The 21614-nt window shown below is 36.1% G+C and overlaps 5 protein-coding genes and 1 pseudogene across 7 annotated transcripts; 5 read left to right on the top strand and 1 right to left on the bottom strand.

The window, feature by feature from the left end:
• Positions 1 to 311: 311 nt before the first annotated feature.
• AT1G55460 (DNA/RNA-binding protein Kin17, conserved region) lies at positions 312 to 2032 on the bottom strand. The gene has a single exon (NM_104422.2). The coding sequence runs from the start codon at positions 1770 to 1772 to the stop codon at positions 537 to 539; it is 1236 nt and encodes a 411-aa protein (NP_564690.1). The 5' UTR covers positions 1773 to 2032; the 3' UTR covers positions 312 to 536.
• Positions 2033 to 2267: 235 nt separating this feature from the next.
• On the top strand, positions 2268 to 4424 carry AT1G55450 (S-adenosyl-L-methionine-dependent methyltransferases superfamily protein). 2 transcript variants are annotated; one of them, NM_104421.5, is made up of 4 exons: positions 2268 to 2663; positions 3105 to 3731; positions 3810 to 3903; positions 4001 to 4424. In NM_104421.5, exons 1-4 carry the CDS (start codon positions 2514 to 2516, stop codon positions 4063 to 4065), a joined length of 936 nt encoding a protein of 311 aa, NP_564689.1. In that variant the 5' UTR covers positions 2268 to 2513; the 3' UTR covers positions 4066 to 4424. The 2 variants fall into 2 exon arrangements, with proteins under 2 accessions (NP_564689.1, NP_001185239.1); NM_001198310.1 differs by having other exon boundaries at positions 2446 to 2690; positions 4001 to 4259.
• A 1454-nt stretch (positions 4425 to 5878) lies between these two features.
• AT1G55440 (Cysteine/Histidine-rich C1 domain family protein) lies at positions 5879 to 7976 on the top strand (the record flags this gene model as incomplete). The annotated part of the gene is made up of 1 exon (NM_104420.2): positions 5879 to 7976. One exon carries the CDS (start codon positions 5879 to 5881, stop codon positions 7838 to 7840), a length of 1962 nt encoding a protein of 653 aa, NP_175941.1. The 3' UTR covers positions 7841 to 7976.
• A 1675-nt stretch (positions 7977 to 9651) lies between these two features.
• Positions 9652 to 11947, top strand: AT1G55430 (Cysteine/Histidine-rich C1 domain family protein). Its single transcript, NM_104419.2, has one exon. The coding sequence runs from the start codon at positions 9717 to 9719 to the stop codon at positions 11688 to 11690; it is 1974 nt and encodes a 657-aa protein (NP_175940.1). The 5' UTR covers positions 9652 to 9716; the 3' UTR covers positions 11691 to 11947.
• Positions 11948 to 15299: 3352 nt separating this feature from the next.
• On the top strand, positions 15300 to 17748 carry EDA11 (Cysteine/Histidine-rich C1 domain family protein). The gene has a single exon (NM_104418.2). The coding sequence runs from the start codon at positions 15387 to 15389 to the stop codon at positions 17562 to 17564; it is 2178 nt and encodes a 725-aa protein (NP_564688.1). The 5' UTR covers positions 15300 to 15386; the 3' UTR covers positions 17565 to 17748.
• Positions 17749 to 18333: 585 nt separating this feature from the next.
• AT1G55410 lies at positions 18334 to 20778 on the top strand (annotated as a pseudogene). The gene is made up of 2 exons: positions 18334 to 19778; positions 20047 to 20778.
• The last annotated feature ends 836 nt before the right edge of the window (positions 20779 to 21614 follow it).

The raw sequence follows: 21614 nt of genomic DNA, 5'->3' as shown, positions 1-21614 counted from the left end.
GACAAAAGAAACTCAAACCTTTTTATATGATTTAACTTATAGAATAACTTGTTACATATGATATGTTTGTATGAAAGAAAGAAAAGAGAACCGAGAAAAATAAGAGAATGAAAAGATGAAAGAACAGAGAACAATTTCAAAGATATCTTATATAGTAGAGAAGTTAATGGATAACTTGGTTTTATTAAAATGTCGAATGCAACATTTCTAATATTCTAGTTAGGCTGCCTATGTGTTTAACTTCATGCCTTTCATGACATTTCATCTCAGTACTTGGAGTTTACTATTCAAGCTTCGTTTGCAAACGCACATTCAAAACATCATAAGATTTCTCGAAGATACTACACAGTAGCCATACATAAAACAATTCGTTCTACAAACCAGATCGAATAACATGTGTGAAATAGATTCATCTGCAGTACCTTTTTAACGCGGCTAGCTATCAGGAAACAGAGTGCTTCACTTGTATATAAAAAAAAGAGGTTCAAGCAGAAATACAAGGCATCGTAAAACCCGATATGGTCTAAAAGATATAACTAAGCAAGTTTGCATATGTCCTCGTACTCAATGGACTTGATGACTCTTCCATCATAGACACCTTTCTCGATCTGCACTTTAGCACAGAACTTCTCTGTATCCACACCCAACAACCTTGCATTCGAACCACGATATGCCCCATTCACTATCTTCACCATCCCTCCAATTTGTGGAAGCACAGTCTCTAGCTCCTTTTGATCAACTCTCAACACATGTTTAGAATCAAGCATTTTGATCTCCCCAACATAATTATCAATCACTTTCTTCACAACACCTTTTTGCTTATAATACCCTTTCTCTGCCAAAGCCTTACTCATCACCTTCACAATGATCCCTTCGAACAACCAGTAATCTTTCCGATTCATCCTCTCCTTCTTCTTCTCTTCCTCCTTCATCAACTCATCCAAAGCTGATCTCCTCTCCTTCTCGCTCCTCCCGGAGTCCCCACTTCTCTTCCTCTTCTCCCCTCTCTCAACCTTGTCATTCTCTTCATCCCCAAACAAAAGTTTCGAGCTTTCCCCTCTCTCTTTACCCGTAGCAACCTGTTTAACACCTCCACCAAGAGCAAATCCAACCTTGACCCCACTCTTCAACCTCAAGTCTTCATCTTTCTTCCTCTCATCATCACCATCATCCACAACTTCATCATTACCACTGGTTTCACCTTCACCACCACCACCATTCAATTTCTCAGCAGCTCTCTCAATCTGTCTCTGAATCTCCCTCTCTTGCTTCTCCTCCTCAGCTAAATCACTCTTAACTCTCTTATTCTTCAACCTCTCCTTAAACAAAGTCTCAGAATCTCTATCTATATAAGTAATAAACCAACCTTTAGGAGTTTCTTCAACCTTACACTTACCAGTTTTCCCAAGATGCTTGATAAACTCCGTCAACGTCGCCCACTCCGTCGAATTCATGTGAACATGATGTCTATCGTTAATATACTCATTGTAGACAACAGTGGCAGCGATACGAGAGAAACGGTGGCTCCGCCTCATCAGATCGAGAAACGTCTGCTCGAATTCTTCAGAGTAACCATCGACAACACGAGTCGGATTCTGCCCAAAAACTTGCATCTGCCTCTGGTGAGATTCGCTCATACAATGACACTTGAATCCATTCTCGTCTCGGCATTGTTTCTGACACATCTGACAATACCATCGAAGCTTTTGAAGTCCTTTGGCTTTAATTCGATTCGCAATCGCCTTTGGGGTTAGAAAATCGTTCTTACCCATCGAATCTTCTTGGGTTTGTCGAACAAAATTAAGGTGTTGGGAATTGAAATCTAGGGTTTCTCAGGTAACAACCACTGATCGAGAATGATGAAGATTCAATCGGCGAAGATTAGCTAATATATTGATTGATGATAAACCGAAACTCATACCAAATATAATTGTTTATCCTGAATACCGAATACGACCCATCAATTAAAGCCCATACAATACTGGGCCTATAAGAAAAGAAATGTAAATTGTGGGGAAAAAAAAAGGTAAATTTACAACTTTATAATATATGCCTCAAATAATTTTAACAGCTTGTTTGGTCTTATATCTTGTGATCTTTGACTTTCAGTCTTTCACAATGGAAATTATTGAATCTTGCATTTTTATTGAATTAATTTCCTATTTGTAACAGAATACTATTATTAGAGATATATTGATTGAGAATCGTAAAAGATAATGTAGTTGTGTGACAAGTGAGATTCAAGAAAAGTCAACTATATACAACGAGAGTAGCAAAAAAGAAATAAATTCAAATGATTTGGAAAATTGAAGAGGGGACCAATTCTTGGGGGTAAGGAGTAGACTCGTCGCCAGAGCTGACTTTGAAAACTTGACTTGGTCTCATTCTTCTCATCTACTGCAAAAACCACAATCAGTATATAACAACAACACATGAGTGACTTAATTCTCATAGACCAATACAGAGATACAAAGCAATAGAACAACAAGAACAAGAAAACAGAGAAAAAAACAATGGCTGCCTTGTCGGATAAGTTAGCGGATGCTTACCAGAACGCAAGGCCGAGATATCCGATCGATTGGTTCACGAAACTTGCTGCTCGAACCGGTCAGCACAAATCAGCTTGGGATGTTGGTACTGGCAACGGTCAAGCAGCTATTGGTGTAAGCTTCTTCCATCTTGTTCCAAAAGTTTCCACTTTCTTATGTACTCTGCTTCACTTAGATCTCTCAAACGATGTCGTTTTAATCCCTCTAGAAGAACACAATTATGGATTTATTAGCTTTAGTTGAGAGGAGAGAAGAAGATGAATGGCTTCTTTCTAATGAGTTTATGATTTAATTAGAGCATAGATTTATCTCAATCGATACTATTAACGTCTAATGTTAGTGATGATTATGAATGAAGTACCAATTATTAACATTTTCACATTTTGAGAACATGATTTCTCTTGTTTTATTTTGAGAAAATAAAAGTTACTAATCTACCTCATTTATAATTATTAAACAAAAAATTTGTTTGGTTCAAATTTGTAATGGTATTTGTCATTGTACTATTCACCTAAAATGTTAATCAACATTTACCATGGTTTAATTTAATTGCAGCTTGCAGAGTATTTCGAGAAAGTTACAGCAACCGACATAAACGAAGCACAGTTAAAACGAGCGGTAAAACACGAAAGAATCAGTTACCATCACACTCCCACAACAATGTCCGAAGACCAAATGGTTGCTCTAGTCGGCGGAGATAACTCCGTTGATCTAATCGTGGCAGCACAAGCCGTTCACTACTTCGATCTCGCACCATTCTACAACGTAGCAAAACGTGTTCTTCGCAAAGAAGGAGGATTAATCGCAGTTTTTGTCTACAACGACATAATCATCTCTCCTGAAGTTGATTCCATCATGAAACGTCTTGTGGACTCCACGTTCCCGTTTAGAACTCCTGTAATGAATCTTGCTTTCGACGGTTATAAAACGTTGCCGTTTCCGTTTGAAAGTATAGGGATGGGATCAGAAGGGAAGCCTATAATGCTTGACATTCCTCATAAGCTATCGCTTAAAGGGTTTATCGGTTTCTTGAGATCGTGGCAGCCCGCAATGAAAGCTAAAGAACGTGGAGTTGAGCTTGTGACTGAAGATTTGATCTCCAAATTTGAAGATGCTTGGGGTGATGATGATGATGTTAAAGATATTTTCTACAAAGCTCATATGATTGTTGGAAAACTTTCGGTAAATAATTCATTTACTTAATTAATATCTATATAGTTTTGGTATAAATGAATCATTCGTTATTTATATATAATGCAGGCTTCAGATATAGAGCGGCATCGAAAGAGATTTGATACGAACTGCGTAGTTACAACACTAAAGGATCATAACAACTCGGCTGTTATTGCTTCAGGTTTGTTTTCTGAAATCTTTTCATTGTTTTTATCTCCAATTTAAACAATGTCAATCGAATTAACCAAATTGGGTTGTGTTGTGTTGTTAAATTATAGTGACTGCTGCTGCATTTGCTGGAGTGGCGGCTTACTGTGCTTACTCTGCAAGGAAGAACAGTTAGATCCTTTGAAGGACAAAGAAACGGTTTTCTGAATCTAGTGAATGAAATCTTTTTTATTTTACATGTTGACATGTTGTCATGTATTTATTTATGTCATTGATATGAGATGGTTAAGTAATATCTAAAGATTTAAGAGTCACCCAACACTCTTACATTCATGACTCAAGGGGATAAAATAAAAGTACAAGCATCCACATAATAAAGAAAATAGATTCTCACAAGTGTTCTTTTGTTTTTCGCTGAGTACGCGCATAAATAGATGCTCACACGTTCTTGGGTTTTAAGAAATTATATATTAAGCCCAACTTGTACGGCTCAAAACTCTGTAATATAGTCAAGGACATGATCAATTTCTTATAATTAGCATATGGGCAACTTACATCTGGGCCATTTGTTGATACGTTTCGCCTAATACCAAAACAACTCTAAACTCAAATTAAAAGTCAAACCTATGATTAGAATTTAGAAGCCTTTTGAAATTTGATCTAACGAGTGACCAAAATTTTTAGTGCTTCTAAATTAAATCTAGGATTTATGTTACAGAGACTTGATTATTGGAGGTAAGTTCAACGGAGATCTCCAAACATTGGTAAAATTGTTTGTCGTGGTCTCGTATATTAGGGAATATAGTACCTTTTATGAATGGCATAGATTTTTGTATTGCGCCATTTTATGGAATATACGTACTTTTAAAATATACTAGATGAGTACCCGCACTACGTGCGGGTTTATGTATTACTATTTACAAATTATTTTATATAATGTCTGTTCATATAAAATAAAGTTGAATGCATCGGTTTTAAAACATAAATATGATTTGTAATTGTTTTTGAAAAGTCCAACTATATTAGTTCATCTGAAAAACGAATGTGCTTGAGTTGTTTTTTATTGTTATCCTAGATTCTCAGTTTTTTTTTAAAATTTATATATCCCTATTTTTTTGTTATATGTTTAGATTGTGAGACGGTGAAATTTTAGAAAATATATTTCTTAAACTAAAAATATAACATGACTTTATTAACCATGTCTCTGTATCTTCAATCTAATCATGTAGGTGAATTTTAAAAAATTATTACAAATTTGAGTTAAATAGATAACAAAATGTGAAGTTGGAAAGATTGGCGAGTAAGATTCCGAAAAAGAAGACGAAGGGGATGAATTGGAATTTGGAAGGAGACGAAAGAGGTAAAACTGAAATGTCATTAATTGATTCATTATATAAAAGTTTGAGCAAATTACGTTTAATTACTTTTAATGATTTTTTTGTAAATATATGAAAATATGTGCTGATGTGTCAACTGCTGGATTGCTGAGGTGTCATGTTGTGGGAGAGAGTTAGACTTCTTTCATATATATGATTTATTTGGTATTTATGTTAGTCTCTGGGCGAGCGAGATGAAACATGTGTCTAGGCCTCTAGGGTCTTTTTTTCTTACTACAAAAAGGTCCCCAACATTTACATTTCTTTAGAAATAGGCCCCAAAATTCATATTTTTTTGAAAATTAGATTTTAAGTTTTTAATTAATCTTGCCTAATTTCTAAAGTCCCTTCAATTACGTAGGATTCATATAATCGTGCTTAGTTTACCTGGAAGCCTGAACTAGTTTTGTCTTCTCTCAGATCCAGCTGGATTAAGAGAGAGAGAACAAGAATCTTGAGTAGTTGACTTTATATTGGAACTGGTCTTTTAACTCTCTGGGCAGATCTTTTAAAAGGACAAATGCGAGACCAGAACGATATATGAGTTGAAAACCTTTTACATTACTTACATTCTCTCTCATTTGCTTCTTCATTCATTCCAAAGAAACACATATGGTGTATTCTAGAACTAAACCCCCATGTCGTGTGTCTGATCCGGCTCAGCCCCACAATCTTTGCAGACGACGACGGCCTTCTCCACTTTCTATCTGCTTTACATGCAAAGGCAAGAATTTAACGTGCAGAAAGTACTATTACTACTGTGCAACTTGCAATTTAGAGTTCCACAGAGGTTGTCACCTCTTTCCGCCGAATCTAAGACACCCTTTTCATTCCTCTCACCCTCTCACCCTCATCTCTTCAAACACACGCAACGGTTGGTGGGATGGCTCCTCCGGTTCAGAAGGATCAACAGATGATGATGATAGTGATGATGATGATCGTGATGGTGATGGTGATGGTGATGGTGATGGCAGCGTTGATATTGATGGTGATGATGATGCGTATGGCAGCGTTGATATTGATGGTGATGCTGATGCTGATGTTAATGTTGATGCCTCTTTATCCGATGGAAATCACAGGAGCTGCCGATGTTGTAACAAACCTTTGGACAAGACATATTATCATTGTTCTATCTGCAAGTTCAATCTCAACTTGCCCTGCTCGATGATGCTACCACTTCTCACTATCTCACACATGAAAAGTCATGAGCACACGCTCACCCTCTTCTGTACACGACTCCCTATGTCATGTGATGCTTGTGGCTTGTCTCTAAGCACACGCAGCACTCTCCTTTACACGTGTCTCCCTTGCAGCCACACAGTCCACATAAAATGTATCTATCTACCTCGTGTCATTCAGATCACCCGACACACACACCGACTCTCTTTCACTTTGTCCCTTCAACCTGGTGACTTCTCTTGCGGAGTTTGTCGCAAAACCGTCGACGTTAACTATGGGCAATATTCTTGTATTAAGGGATGTCATTATGCTGTCCATTCGCATTGTGCAACGAGGAATGACGTGTGGGATGGAGAAGATCTTGAAGGAGTGCCTGAAGAACCTGATGAAGATATCGAGCCATTTGTGAGGATTGATGTGGAGACAATTCATCATTTCAGTCATGAACATTATCTGAAGCTCCAAGAAAAGAAAACCATTTGCGAGAAAGACAAGTATTGTGTTGCATGCACGATTCCAATTATAATCTCTCGGAGATTTTATGGTTGTATGGAGTGTGATTTTGTACTCGACGAAGCATGTGCTTCTCTTCCTCGCAAAAAATACCTCCCAATACATAAACACCCACTTACCCTCCACCCCTTCCCGATTGGTGGGATCTCCAGGTTCGATTTTAATACAGTTGCTGCCAAAGACATATTCAAATGTAAAGCTTGCTACCGATTAAGTTGTGGTTTCGTGTACAAATGCGGTGAGGAATATTGTGAGTTTCAAATAGACGTCAGATGCGCTTCCCTTCCAGATCCTTTAATTCATGGCTGTCATCCACATGATCTCTTCTTCAACTTGACCCATGGTTATTGCATTGGGTGTAGACCACGAACCGACTTGACCAAGGCACGTATGCTCAGCTCACATGGGCCGGGCCTTTGTTCATCCTATGCAGTAGAATGTATTAAGTGCGACGACTCCTTTTTGGGTATGACATGTGCTAGTTTTCCTTGTGAGGCCTACTACAAGCACGATAGGCATCTACTCACACTTTGCTACGGTGACGAAAAAGATACAACAAGTGGTCAATATTGGTGTGAGATATGTGAATCAGAATTAAATGCAGATGACTGGTTTTATACATGTGACTCTTGTATGATCACTTTACATATCGATTGTTTACTTGGAAAAGATATGTACATGAAGCCCGGCCATATATTCGAAATAGGTGATGATGGTGATGAAGTTGAAATTGTTCACAATGATGGTAACTCTCGGCTGATTTGCTCTGAATGTAATCTTCATTGTGCACAGGCTTGGGCATTCAAGATGATACGTGGATACAAATGGTATTGCACTCTTAATTGTATGGGAAAAGGTCTTGGCCTTGGACGTCTCAATTGAAGGTAGCCAAGACATTGTGATCAGCGCATCTTATGTGTTTCAGGGCTTTCGTCGAATACACGTTTCTTAGGGTTTAATCTTTTGGTGTTAAATTTTATTTTTGTTTTCTTTTTTTTCTTTTGTGTTGATGAAAATGAAAATGATAAAATTCTGTTCTCGTTTTGGTTTTGGAGTCTATCAAGATCACTTTGCTGTTATTATATCTTTAGGTGTTATATAAGTAGAGTCCTTATAGAGACGTTGTCATTCATTCTTGCTTTTTCCACACCACATACTTTACTATAGTCCAAGTCATGGCGGATGTGATAAAGTTGTGGGAGACATTTGTGAGGGAGAGTCGGATAGATTCTCGAAATTAACGGGAGAAGTTAATGTAACGTATAACAGTTCTCAACTATGTGATAAGTACACAAAAAATTATTCATATTGGTTGACTATTATGATCATATATCAACTAAATTAAACAGCTGTAAATGTACACAAATAGCCACGAAGTAGTGAGGCTAATGCAGGGATCAAGTTTTGTCTACTTTAAAAAACAATAATAATAATCCGATTGTTTAATCATCTATATATCCAAATGAATCGGTTTCTTATACAACTGTTTGTCTTATTAAAACAATCCTCATTAGTTAGCAGCTCTGATTATGGTTTAATGCATGCTATTGATAAAAAAAAATATAAATTCACCTTTTTTTTTTTGTAGACATTTTTAAAAAATTCACCTTATGATGGCTTGAGTTTACATTTTTTTTTCTTTGTCGTACTTGAGTTTACATTTTACAAATTAAAATTTTCGTTAATTTCCTCTATGGTCAAGAAGAAAAGGTAAAAAAAAAAAAGACTAAGATATTTATAAATTTTGCATCAAGGAAGTGCTGTAGAAAATAAGAATTCCTTTTGTGGAAAAAAATTGCAAACTTTTTTTAATCTATATATTGTCGTTTTTTTTTCTTCTTTGGCTTTCTATATATTTTTTGTTTTTTTTTTTGTATTCCAACTTAAAAAGTTGTTTATCAGTTAGGCTAATTCTAATATTGGCTAGTTTATTGTATAAACATAAAAAGGAAAGTTTTGGTCTTTGTTTTATTTTAGTGTTAGTCTTTGTTTTTCTTTTTTTGAGGCGTTGGTCTTTGTCTTTCGTCTATATATGATTTACTAAGAAAACAACATGTTCTTAATTAACTGCACAGCTGGACCTAGATTGTCACATTCTATTAAGAAAGTAATTAGAAAAAAAAAGAGGAGAGTTAGTCTTATTAACCGCTAGTTGATTAATTAGATATAGTAGCTAACAAATGCTTGTGGTTCTTCTGGCTTAACAAAATTTAATAATAACCAATCATTTATAATTCTTAAAGTTCCTTTAATTATGTAGGATTCATAATCGTGCTTAGGTTATGGCTGGCTCGAAGCCTGAACTAGTTTTTTATTCACTACAGCTGGACTAAGGTCATCATCTCCATTGGTGAGATATTTCAAAAGTTTCTAAAAAAAAAAAAATGATATTTTATTATGATTTAGCTTCTGTCCAATTATAAACACACATATACACATAGTCTCTCAATCATTACTCTAAAGTTTTTCTGCAGAAAAACTATTCTCAATCTCTCTTCTATCTCTCACCTACTTTATTATTATTTTATATTTTTTAGTTAATGAGAAACTATATGAGAGACTACTGATAGAGATGCTAAGAGAGATAGATAGAGAGAGAGAACAAGAGACTTGAATAGTTGACTTTATACATTGGAACTGGTCTTTAACTCTGGGCAGATGTTATAAAAGGACATATTTGGGAGCAGACAGATGTATGAGCTAAAACCTGATTTTTACTATCTGATTTGCTTCTTCTTTCATTCCAAAGAAACCCGATATGGAACCACACCCTCTTTATTTTGTGCCACCTCCTTATTTAACTAGAACTAAACCTCCATGTCGTCTGTCCGATCCGGCTCAGCCCCACAAGCTTTGCCGACGGCGACAACCAACTCATCCTCCACTTTCTATCTGCTTTACGTGCAAAGGCAAACACTTGAAGCGCAGTAAGTATTATTACTACTGTGCTACTTGCAATTTGGAATTTCACAGAGGCTGTCACGTCTTTCTGCCGGAGATCAGAAGCGCTTTTCATCCCTCTCACCCCCTCACCTTCACCGCCTTAGATCCTGAATTTAATGCTTCTATCATACACCAAAATTGGAGGGACAGCTCCGCTTCAGAGGAATCTTCCGAAGAGTTGATAAACGAAGTTGTTGACTATGATCATGAAGACGCTGGTGATGATGCTGTTGCTAATGAAGACGATGATGAAGATGCTGTTCCTAATGATGACGATAATGGCGGTGGCGGTGGCGATATTTATGCTGTCGCTTATAATGATGGTGCCTCTTTGTCCTATGGAAATCACCTGAAATGCAAATGTTGTGCTTCTCCTTTAGAAAAGCTATATTATCATTGTTCTACCTGCAAGTTCAATCTTAACTTGACTTGCTCGATGAGACCACCACCTACCACTATCTCACACTTGAAATTTCATGAGCACACCCTCACCCTCTTCCTTGTGCGAATCACTTGGCCATGCGATGTTTGTGGCTTTCTTCTAAACAAAGACACCGACGATCTCGTTTACGCTTGTCTACCTTGCAGCCTTATGGTCCACAGATCATGTATCTATCTACCTCGTGTCATTAAGATCACCCGACACCCACATCGTCTCTCTCTCACTTCCTCCCTTCAACCTGGTGATTTCTCTTGTGGACTTTGTCGCCATACTGTTGACGTTAACTGCGGGCAATACTCTTGTGATAAGGGATGCCAATATGCTATCCATTCGAAATGTGCAACATGGAGAGACGTGTGGGATGGAATAGATCTTGATGGAGTGCCTGAAGAACCCGAGGAGTATATCGAACCGCCATTCCTGAAGATTGATGAGGACACAATTCAACATTTCAGTCATCATGAGCATTATATGAAGCTCCATGTAAAGAAAACCATTACCGAGAAAGACAAGTTTTGTGAGGCATGCACCCTTCCAGTAATGATCTCTCAGAGATTTTATGGATGTATGGAGTGTGATTTTGTACTCGACGAAGCATGTGCTTCTCTTCCTCGCAAAATATACAACCCACTACATAAACACCCACTTACCCTCCACGTCGTCCCTACTATTGACACCTACACGGACCCGAATATGCCTATTACCAAAGTCATATTCAATTGTATAGGTTGCCTCCGATATGGTTGTGGTTTCCACTACAGATGCCATGAAAAAGGTTGTGAAGAATTTCTACTAGACGTCAGGTGCGCTTCCCTTCCAGATCCTCTAATTCATGGTTGTCATGCACATGATCTCTTCTTCAACTTTACCGGAGGTATTTGCATGGGGTGTGGTACTAGTGAGTGTTCATCCTTTTTTCTCGAATGCATTAAATGCAAATCCTTTTTGGGTATTAAATGTGCTACTTTGCCTTCTGAGGCACACTACAGACACGATAGGCATCCACTCACTCTTTGCTACCGTGACTATATGACAAGTCATCATTGGTGTGAGATATGTGAATCAAAATTATCTACATATTATTGGTTTTATACATGTGACTCTTGTAAAATCACTCTCCATGTCACCTGTTTACTGGGGAAAGATATCTACGTGAAGCCCCACTACACCTTCGTTTCAGATTCAAGTCATGATGATCAATTTGAAATTGCTCGCAATGAAGGTAACTCTCGGCAGCTTTGCTCTAATTGCAATTTGCGTTGTGCACAAACATTGGTATTCAAGAGGAGAGGTGAATACGAAAGTTTTTGTACTCTTACTTGTTTGGGAGATTCTTTGGACTCATAAACTTACAAGGCCTGAAGACAGAGAAACAACGTCTGAGTCTGAATCTGCATGATCCACTGAAAAAGCCTTTCAATTTCGTGTAATTTTATATCTTGAGAGTTAAATCTATGAAACATATTTTGTACTTATGTTATAGTTTTTTTTAGTTTAATATAATCTTCCAGAAATAAGATGGCATCATTCAGCCTTGTATTTGATGAAATCAAAATAGATACTCAAACATTTTAACCATTTTATATGCAATAATAGAATACGAGATTTAGAATTCTTGTTGTTTATTGTTGGAAAAGAGTCTATTTGATAATACTTGAATGTCTACGTGAACTTCTTATATGGTAATTTAATACGTATAAAAATTGTTAACTGGCCATTTCACACAAATTTAATCGTTGATCAGGCCAAAATCCATACGATGTTATCTAACGATAACGGCCGTTAACTAGTTTCCGTTACTTTTCAATACAACGTCATTTTACTATAATCGAAACAGGGAAATTGTCATTTAATATTTAACTTTCAAATTGTGGTCATTTTATACATCAACTTCACATGTGGCCATTTTATACATGACATAAACGTTGACTACCAGTTTAAAATATAAAAATGCATTGACCATGCTAAGAAGATATACCTCTATATAAGCCTAAACATTCAGATTTTTGTATAGGCTCGTTCGAGTTTATTCTGCCAAAATTGTTCAATTTTTCAATTTTAATAAATATTTCAATTTTAAAAAAGGACTTGAAAATAGCTGATCGAATTCACGAAGAGACTATAGAAATTTTTGTTTGGAAACAAGAGACAAATTGTAACTACAAAAAGAATAAATAAAAAAAAAACTACAGAATTTAAGGGTGTGAGTAGTACTTTTTCTAGAAGAAACTTTTTTCCTCGATTTTTTCTAGATCCACAAAAGAAAAAAATGTTATCAAAAATAAAAGTTCATCCACTAAAACAAGAGAAAAACAATTCCACTCAGTTCTTCTACGTTTTTGTACATTTTTTCACACCAGTTGGAGCCTTAGATACTTTTCTCAAATCCAAGTCATGATCTGTAATTACTTTTTCGACAAAAGTAAATGTAACATATTCTCACCTTTTATATAGGGAAAATTACATTTTTAGTTCATAAAATATTATCGGGTAACATTTCAAACCTCGAAAGAATTCCATTAGTACTATAAACCAGTAAAATAAATTTATTAACACTTTAAACCTTTAAACTAACTTTTCGGTTTGCACCGCCATAAAAAATGACGGAACAATTAATTTTTGTTTATTTAATAAAAATTAATAATTTTTATTTATTGGAATTAATAAAAATCCTTTAAAAAAAAGACAAAACTCATATTCTTTGTTTATTCACTATCCGACCATGAAAACCAAGCATTCTTTAAAATTAGTTTAAAGGTTTAAAGTGTTAGTAAAATTATATTGGTGGTTTATAATGTTATATAATATAATTCTTTTGTGGTTTAAAATATTACTCAATGTCATTTCAAATATATAACAATATAAGATTATATATCATGATTCCAAAATCAATTTATATTGATTGTTTGCCACATTTTCATCAAGTTGATTTGTTTTGTTTTTTTTGAACTTTTTCTTCATAAGATGGTTTGCCAAAACATTATTGTTTTCACGATCAAATATATTATAGTTTGATTGCATTTTAAACTTTTTGAAATCAACGTACTAAACTACAGTACTAATATTTAACTGCAAACGGCCAATGTAATAAAGTTATGGGAAACATTTTGTGAAGGAAAGATTCCCGAAAATAGCGTGCGAAGTTAATGTAGCGTAAAACAATTCTCAAGTCTCAACTACGTGATAACTACAATTTTCTTATGATCATATATCAACTATGTTTTTTTTATACCATACGTCAACTAAATTAAACAGCTTTTGACAAAAAAAAAAAAAGAAGTAAATTAACAGCTATAAACTGTACACAAATAGCCACGAAGTAGTCAGACTAATGCAGGGATCAAGTTTTGTCTTCTCTCTCTCTTTTTAGTTTTTTTTTAATTAACCTGATTGTTAATTACATATGCAAATGAATCGGTTTCCTATACAACTGTTTGTCCTTTGTCAATTATAATCAAACTTGACATTAAAACAATCCTCATTAGTTAGCAGCTCTGATTGTGGTTTAATGCGATTGACATTTGACAGAACCTTTTCAAAATAGTTAACAGTACGATGGTTTGAGTTTGCATTTTACAAACTAAAACTTTCGCGGTGTACAAAAAAAAAAAAAAAGCAAATTAAAACTTTCGTTATTATCCTTTTTGGTCAAGAAATTGCTGAAAAAAATTGCGAACTTTTTTTCTTCTTAGTCTATGTATTGTCTTTCATTCTTATTTGGTTTCCTAATTTATTTTTTTCTTATTCTAAAAAAATTGTTTATAAGTTAGGCTAAATCTAATATTGTTCTTATTTATTTTGTTGTATTAATATCAGTGTTCTAAAATACAAGCATATACGATGTACAGTAGGAAGTTGTACTACAAAATGGTTATACAGTTGTTAAATACGGTGAAAGATATACAGTTTGTATATATAGCAATTATACGACCTATATATCGTGAATTCCGCATATACAGCTCTCTTTATAAATGCTAAAAAAAATATAGATATGTTATTTTATTGTTTTCATTCTTATTAATTATCATTGTTATCATTTTTCTATTATTTTCATGCTTATTAGTTATGTAAAATTTTAAAAATATTTTGTAAAAGGGAAATTTTTAGTTTTTTTTTTTGTATTCATGCTTCATGATTATATGTTTTATTGTTATTAAAAATTTGTAACTATATATACATATCTTCACATATTTTATATTTATATATTCTTTTAACAAAAAAAAATATCAACGGTAAAATCTCCTCATAAATAGTTATATATACGTTTATATGCTATACAGTTCTTTGCCGTACGCTTAGGGTAATGTATTTTAGAACAGCTTTGGTTTTTATTTCATCAAATTATTCTCTTTTTCTTTTTTGAGGTGTTGGTTTTTCGTCTTTGTTTTACTAAAAAATCAAAATGTTCTTAACTGCGCAGCTAAAACTACATTTTTTCTTTGAGAAAAGGAAAAAACAAAAAAAGTAAGAAGAAAAAATTTTAAAAGAGATTTTTTTTCTGTCGGCAAAGGAGAATTAGTCTTATTAACCGCTAGTTGACTTAGATTAGTAGGCTTTACAAATGCTTGTAAAAATAGTTACATTTATGTCCGAAGATTTTCGATTCTCTCCCACAAAAGAGACTCAACTAATCCCGTTGACAATAGGGAACCACATGCATTAATTATTTACAAGCAAGCAGATACAGACTTGTCGATTTCATGTAAATAATGTGCTTGCTTGTAATTATTCTTACTTAACAAAATTTAATAATAATGAATCATTCCTAATTTCTAAAGTTCCTTCCATTACGCAAGATTTTAATATAATCGTGTTTAGTTTAGTTGGAAGCCTAAACTAGTTTTGTCTTCACTACAGCTGGATTAAGAGAGAGATAACAAGAAACTTGAGTGGTTGACTTTATATTGGAATTGGTCTTTTAACTCTCTGGGCAGATCTTATAATAATAGGACATATTTTGGAGCAGAACGATTTATTATGAGTTGAAAAACCTAATAATTTTACTCTCTCATTTGCTAAATCTTTCATTCCAAAGAAACCCATATGGAACCACCACCTCCTCATTTTTCTAGAGCTAAACCTCCATGTCGTCTGTCCGATCCGGCTCAGCCCCACAAGCTTTGCCGACGGCGACGACCATCTTATCCTCCACTTTCCATCTGCTTTACGTGCAAAGGCAAGCAATTGAGGTCCAGTGCATACTATTACTATTGTGCTACTTGCAATTTGGAATTCCACAGAGGTTGTCACATCTTTCTGCCGGTGATAAGAAGCTCTTTTCACCCCTCTCACCCTCTCACCTTCTTCTCCTCAGATCCTAAATTTGATGTATCTATAATACCTAAATATTGGAGAGACAGCTCCGCTACAGAAGAATCTTCAGATGAATCGATAAACCAACTAACTATTGAGTATCTTGGAGACGTTAGTGATGATGACGGCGAGGACAGCCATTCTGATCACGATCTTGGTGCTAGTGAAGATGACGGCGAGGACAGCCATTCTGATCACGATCTTGGTGCTAGTGACGATGACGGCGAGGACAGCCATTCTGATCACGATCTTGGTGCTAGAGACGATGATGGGAATGGCAATGGCGCTGGCGATGTTCATGCTGATGGTGAGGCCTCTTTATCCGATGGAAATCACCTAAAATGCAAATGTTGTGGGGTTCCTTTACAAATGACATATTATCATTGTTCTATCTGCAAGTTCAATCTTAACTTGGATTGCTCGATGAGACAACCACCTCCCATTATCTCACACTTGAAAAGTCATGAGCACACCCTAACCCTCTTCCCTATACGACTCCCTTTGCCATGTGATGCTTGTGGCTTGTCTCTAAACGACACCGAAGATCTGGTTTACTCTTGTCTACCTTGCAGCCGTATGGTCCACAGATCATGTATCTATCTTCCTCGTGTCATTAAGATCACCCGACACCAACATCGTCTCTCTCACACTTCCTCCCTTCAACCTGGTGATTTCTCTTGTGGAGTTTGTCGCCAAACAGTTGACGTCAACTACGGGCAATACTCTTGTAATAAGGAATGTCATTATGCTGTCCATTCCAAATGTGCAACAAGGAATGACGTGTGGGATGGAAAAGATCTTGATGGAGTGCCTGAAGAACCCGATGAGTTTATCGAACCGCCATTCCTGAAGATTGATGAGGAGACAATTCAACATTTCAGTCATCACCATTATCTGAAGCTCCATGAAAAGAAAACCATTTACAAGAGAGACAAGTTTTGTGAGGCATGCACCCTTCCAGTAATGATCTCCCAGAGATTTTATGGTTGTATGCAGTGTGATTTTGTTCTTGACGAAACGTGTGCTTCTCTTCCTCGCAAGAAAAACCACCCACTACATAAACACCCACTTAACCTTCACACTTTGCCTCTTGGTGAGTCTGCCATGATCAATAAAGGTGCTACTAGCAAAGACATATTCAAATGTATTGGTTGCGGCCGAATTGGCTGTGGTTTCTACTACAAATGCGATGAAAAAAATTGTGATGAGTTTCTCCTAGACGTCAGATGTGCTTCCCTTCCAGATCCTTTTGTTCATGACTGTCATCCCCATGATCATCCTCTCTTCTTTAACTTGACCAAAGGTAATTGCATGGGGTGTGGTTCTGATAGCTGCTCATCCTATTTCTTGGAATGTATTAAATGTAAGTCTTTTTTGGGAATTAAATGTGCTACTCTGCCTTGTGAGGCCCATTACACACACGATAGGCATCCACTCACTCTTTGTTACGAAGAAGAAGAAGATACTACAAGTGGGCAATATTGGTGTGAGATATGTGAATTCAAATTGGATCCAAAGACATGGTTTTATACATGCGACTACTGTATGATCACTCTCCATGTCAACTGTTTACTGGGGAAAGATATCTATCTGAAGCCCTGCCACATTTTCAAAGTAGGTCTTTTTTATAAGGAAGTTGAAATTGCTCGGAATGATGGTAATTCTCGGCTGTTTTGCTATATATGTCGACTTCGCTGTGGACAGACTTTGGTATTCAAGTGGCTAGGTAGACGCAAAAGCTTTTGTACTCTTCGATGTATCGGAAAGTATGTGAAAGACACGCGCGGGTATTATGATGCAGTTGCAATGGGATATTTTGAATCTTATCCAACGAATCTAGTTACATCCCCAGAAGCTTCCGATTCATCAGTTATTAAGAGTGCTTTTGATTTCCTATTTAGAGATTGATTCTGTTTGTCGTGAGTTGCTTAATTGCTTAAATCTTATTGGATTCAGTTGTTTTTGGATTACTTAATCGAAACATTTAAAAGAGATCTTGATAAACCATTGTGAAGGCCTGAAGGTTATTCATAACCCTAACTAATGTAGAGGAGATAACGAGTGTGACACAAAGTCTGATTGAGACACTGAAAAAAGCAATCAATTTCGTGTATTTTCATATGTTCAATATTTGATTTATGTTATATGCATGATTTCTCCTTTGATAGTTAATTATTTTGTTTTCGGTTTCAAAATAATCTTCCAGAAAAAAAAATAGCATATGTTCCTATAGATTTGTGTTAGATAAGGCGGTTGTGTAACTTTTAAAGTCTTGAAACAAGACTGTACATCTCAGTTCCTGTACACTTCTTCAAACCCTTCCCTTCCCGTATCTTTTCATTGAACCGGTTGTAGATTTTATTTTATCCTACTACTAAATTATTGAAAGAAGCCACATGCCGTCATCCAACAATTAGTATGGAAATTTCCAACTGTCATAATAATTTTTAGTCTGCTTCATGATTTCATAGAAATCATTAAAGATCATGGATTATAGTAGTATTAATTCTAAGAGTTGACAAGATAAAGTGATAATTTGCAAAGACTTCCATCAATCGTGTTTAGTTTATGTCTGCAAGCCTGGAACTAGTCCTAAATATATCTGGATTAAGAGAGAAAACAAAAGACTTGCCTAAGTTGACTTTGTAATGGAACTGGTCTTTAAACTCTAGTTACATCTTATAAATAAAAATGACAAATTTGGGAGCAGAAAAATTCATCATTTACGAGTTGAAACCATTTATTTGCATACCCTCTCATTTGCTTTCTCCCTTCATTCCAAAGAAACCCATATGGGACTACGTCGTCCTTCTGATAATGGTTTTAAGCCACCTCCTTATTTTTCTACATCTGAACCTACATGTCGTTTGTCCGATCCGGCTCAACCCCACATGCTTTGCCGGCGGAGACCACGATCTCATGGTCCACTTTCTATCTGCTTTTGCAAGCATTTGGAGGGCAGTATATACTATTACTACTGTGCTACTTGCAATTTGGAATTCCACAAAATGTGTCACTTCTTTTTGCCGGAGATAAGACACCCTTTTCACCCCTCCCACCCTCTCACTCTCATTTCCTTAAAACCTGACCTTGATCTTTATAAGCTAGCCAGCCGCTCGAATTGGATTTATTCCTTTTCAGATTTGGAATATGACGATGAGCACAAAGACGATGTTGCTGCTGCTGATGACGAGGATGACGATGCTGATAATAATGATGTTGTTGCTGCTGCTGCTGATGATGACGATGCTGCTGATGTTGACAATGATGCTGATGACGACGATGCTAATGATGACGATGATGATGATGATGATGATGATGATGATGATGATGATGATGCCAATGCCTATGCGTCTGCCTCTTTATCAGATGGAACTTTCCCTAAATGCAAGTGTTGTCGGAAACGTTTAGAAAGGGAATTCTATCATTGTTCCATCTGCAAATTCAGTCTTAACGGGAATTGCTCAATGAGACCAGTACCTCCCAATACTATCTCAGAGTTGAAAAGTCATGAGCACACGCTCACCCTCTTCCCTATACGACTCCCTTTGCCATGTGATGTTTGTGGCTTGTCTTTAAGCGACGCTGAAGATCTTGTTTACTCTTGTCTCCCTTGCAGCCACATGGTCCACAGATCATGTATCTATTTACCTCGTGTCATTCAGATCACCCGACACTCTCATCGTCTCTCTCTCACATCCTCCCTTCCTTCTGGTGATTTCTCTTGCGGAGTTTGTCGCCAAACCGTTGACATCAACTACGGGCAATATTCTTGTAATAAAGAATGTCATTATGCTGTCCATTCCAAATGTGCAACTAGAAACGATGTGTGGGACGGGAGAGATCTTGAAGGAGTGCCTGAAGACCCAGAAGAAGATATCGAGCCATTTCTGAGGATTGATGAGGAGACAATTAAACATTTCAGTCATGAGCATTATCTAAAGCTCCACGAAAAGAAAACCATTTGCGAAAAAGACAAGTTTTGTGAAGCATGCACACTTCCAGTAATGATCTCTCAGAGATTTTATGGTTGTATGCAGTGTGATTTTGCTTTAGACGAAGCATGTGCCTCTCTTCCTCGCAAAAAATACCTCCCAATACATAAACACCCACTTACCCTCCAACCCTTCGCTACTGGTCAGATGCCCTTGTCGCCGTATCTGCTGGTTTATTGAGAGAAAGAAGAAAAACAGAGTAAGAGAGACATATCTCTTCTCTTGTGAAGAAGACAAGAACAAAACTTTGTTTTATTGAAACTGAAACTTGTTAATCTTTACATGACGATACAAGGTGTTTATATAGAAAACAAATAGACACAACAACTCAATTAGTTCTGTCACTTCATACTTGTGTCTCTTTCTACTTGTGCCTCTTGAGTGAAACAACACAAACTTACAACCTTTAACTGAAAACTCAATTACCGACCAACAGTATCAAGATATCAACAATATGTTCAGATGTGATGGTTGCCGGCGAAGAGGTGTTGGTTTCTTGTATAAATGCAGTCTAAGGTATTGCGATTTTGAGCTAGATGTCAGGTGCGCTTCGCTTCCAGATCCTTTAAGTCATGGTTGTCATCCACATGATCTCTTCTTCAACTTGACCAAAGGTGATTGCATGGGGTGTGGTTATGATGACTATATATCCTATTTCTTGGAATGTATTAAGTGCATTACCTTTTTGGGTATTACATGTGCTAGTTTGCCTTCTGAGGCACACTACAGACACGATAGGCATCCACTCACTCTTTGCTACGGGGAAGAAGATACAACAAGTGGCCAGTATTGGTGTGAAAAATGTGAATCAAAATTAGATGCAACAGAGTGGTTTTATACATGTGACAGTTGTAGGTTCACTCTCCATGTCAACTGTTTACTGGGGGAAGATATCTACATGAAGCCCCGCCACATCTTCAAACTACCTTCTGGGCGTGATGTTGAAATTGCTCGCAATGATGGTAACAGTCGGCAGTTTTGCTTTTCATGTACTCTTCGTTGTGCACAGCCTTATGTATTGAAGATGGCAGATGGAGATGAACATTTTTGTACTCTTACATGTATAGTACGTTCTGTTTAAGATATGAGATAAGTCTGAATGAGCAACTGAAAAGGCTTTTGTTTTATTGTTGAGAATTTGATCTAAGTCTATTGGTTTTATCTTTTATCTTTTTTACTATAATGTTCAAGTTTGTTTTTGTCTGAAATCCTTACACAAAAACTCCAATCTCTCCACTTACATGATCAATCTCATGTGATTTGGTATGCGGTTTTGTCATTTGCAATTAGGATCGATCGCCATTCCTATTCTGAAACTGTAGCAGTGATGCTGGCTACATAAGGGTATTGTAGAATAACAATCTTGTGTAGTTTTTCTGGTTTCTGACCTATGTCAATTGGAGGTGGAAAAGAAATGTGTAGATGCCGTTCAGACAATTATACAAAAGGTCCAAACTGATCCCAGTGAACAGTGGTTGTGCAAAAAACAAAAAAACGGGCAACTTGCAAAAAAAACAACCCAAGTCTTTACCAAACGCACAAAACGGTTCTGAGAAGAAGTCAAAATCATAACCAACCAAAAAAAGCCATCGCCCAATTCAACGCAGCCTTGAGAGAGAGAGAATCTTGGTAATGGTGTTCAACTGATTAATTGAAAAAGTAAGAGAGAGAAGAGAAAATAGAGAATTAGGTTCTTAAGAAGAAGGCTTTCTTTCAAAATTCAAATGAGATGTGGTAAAATATAATTGGTTATTCTGTTTGTAATTAAAAATATAAATAAATGAAATAATATTTAAATGATTAAAATAATAGAAATAAGGGACTGAATATGTGTTTTATCATTGGGGCTCCTGTAAGTCCTAAAATGTAAAAACTACATATTAAATCCTAAACTCTAGACTTTAAAACTTAAACCCTAAATTCTAAGTTTTATATGTACATAATGTATAACTACTATTTTTGG

The sequence above is a fragment of the Arabidopsis thaliana genome (assembly GCF_000001735.4).
Source record: "Arabidopsis thaliana chromosome 1 sequence".
In the NCBI taxonomy this organism is placed as follows: Eukaryota; Viridiplantae; Streptophyta; class Magnoliopsida; order Brassicales; family Brassicaceae; genus Arabidopsis; species Arabidopsis thaliana.
Note: the sequence above shows the minus strand (reverse complement) of the source record. Positions and strands in the feature narration are given on the sequence as shown.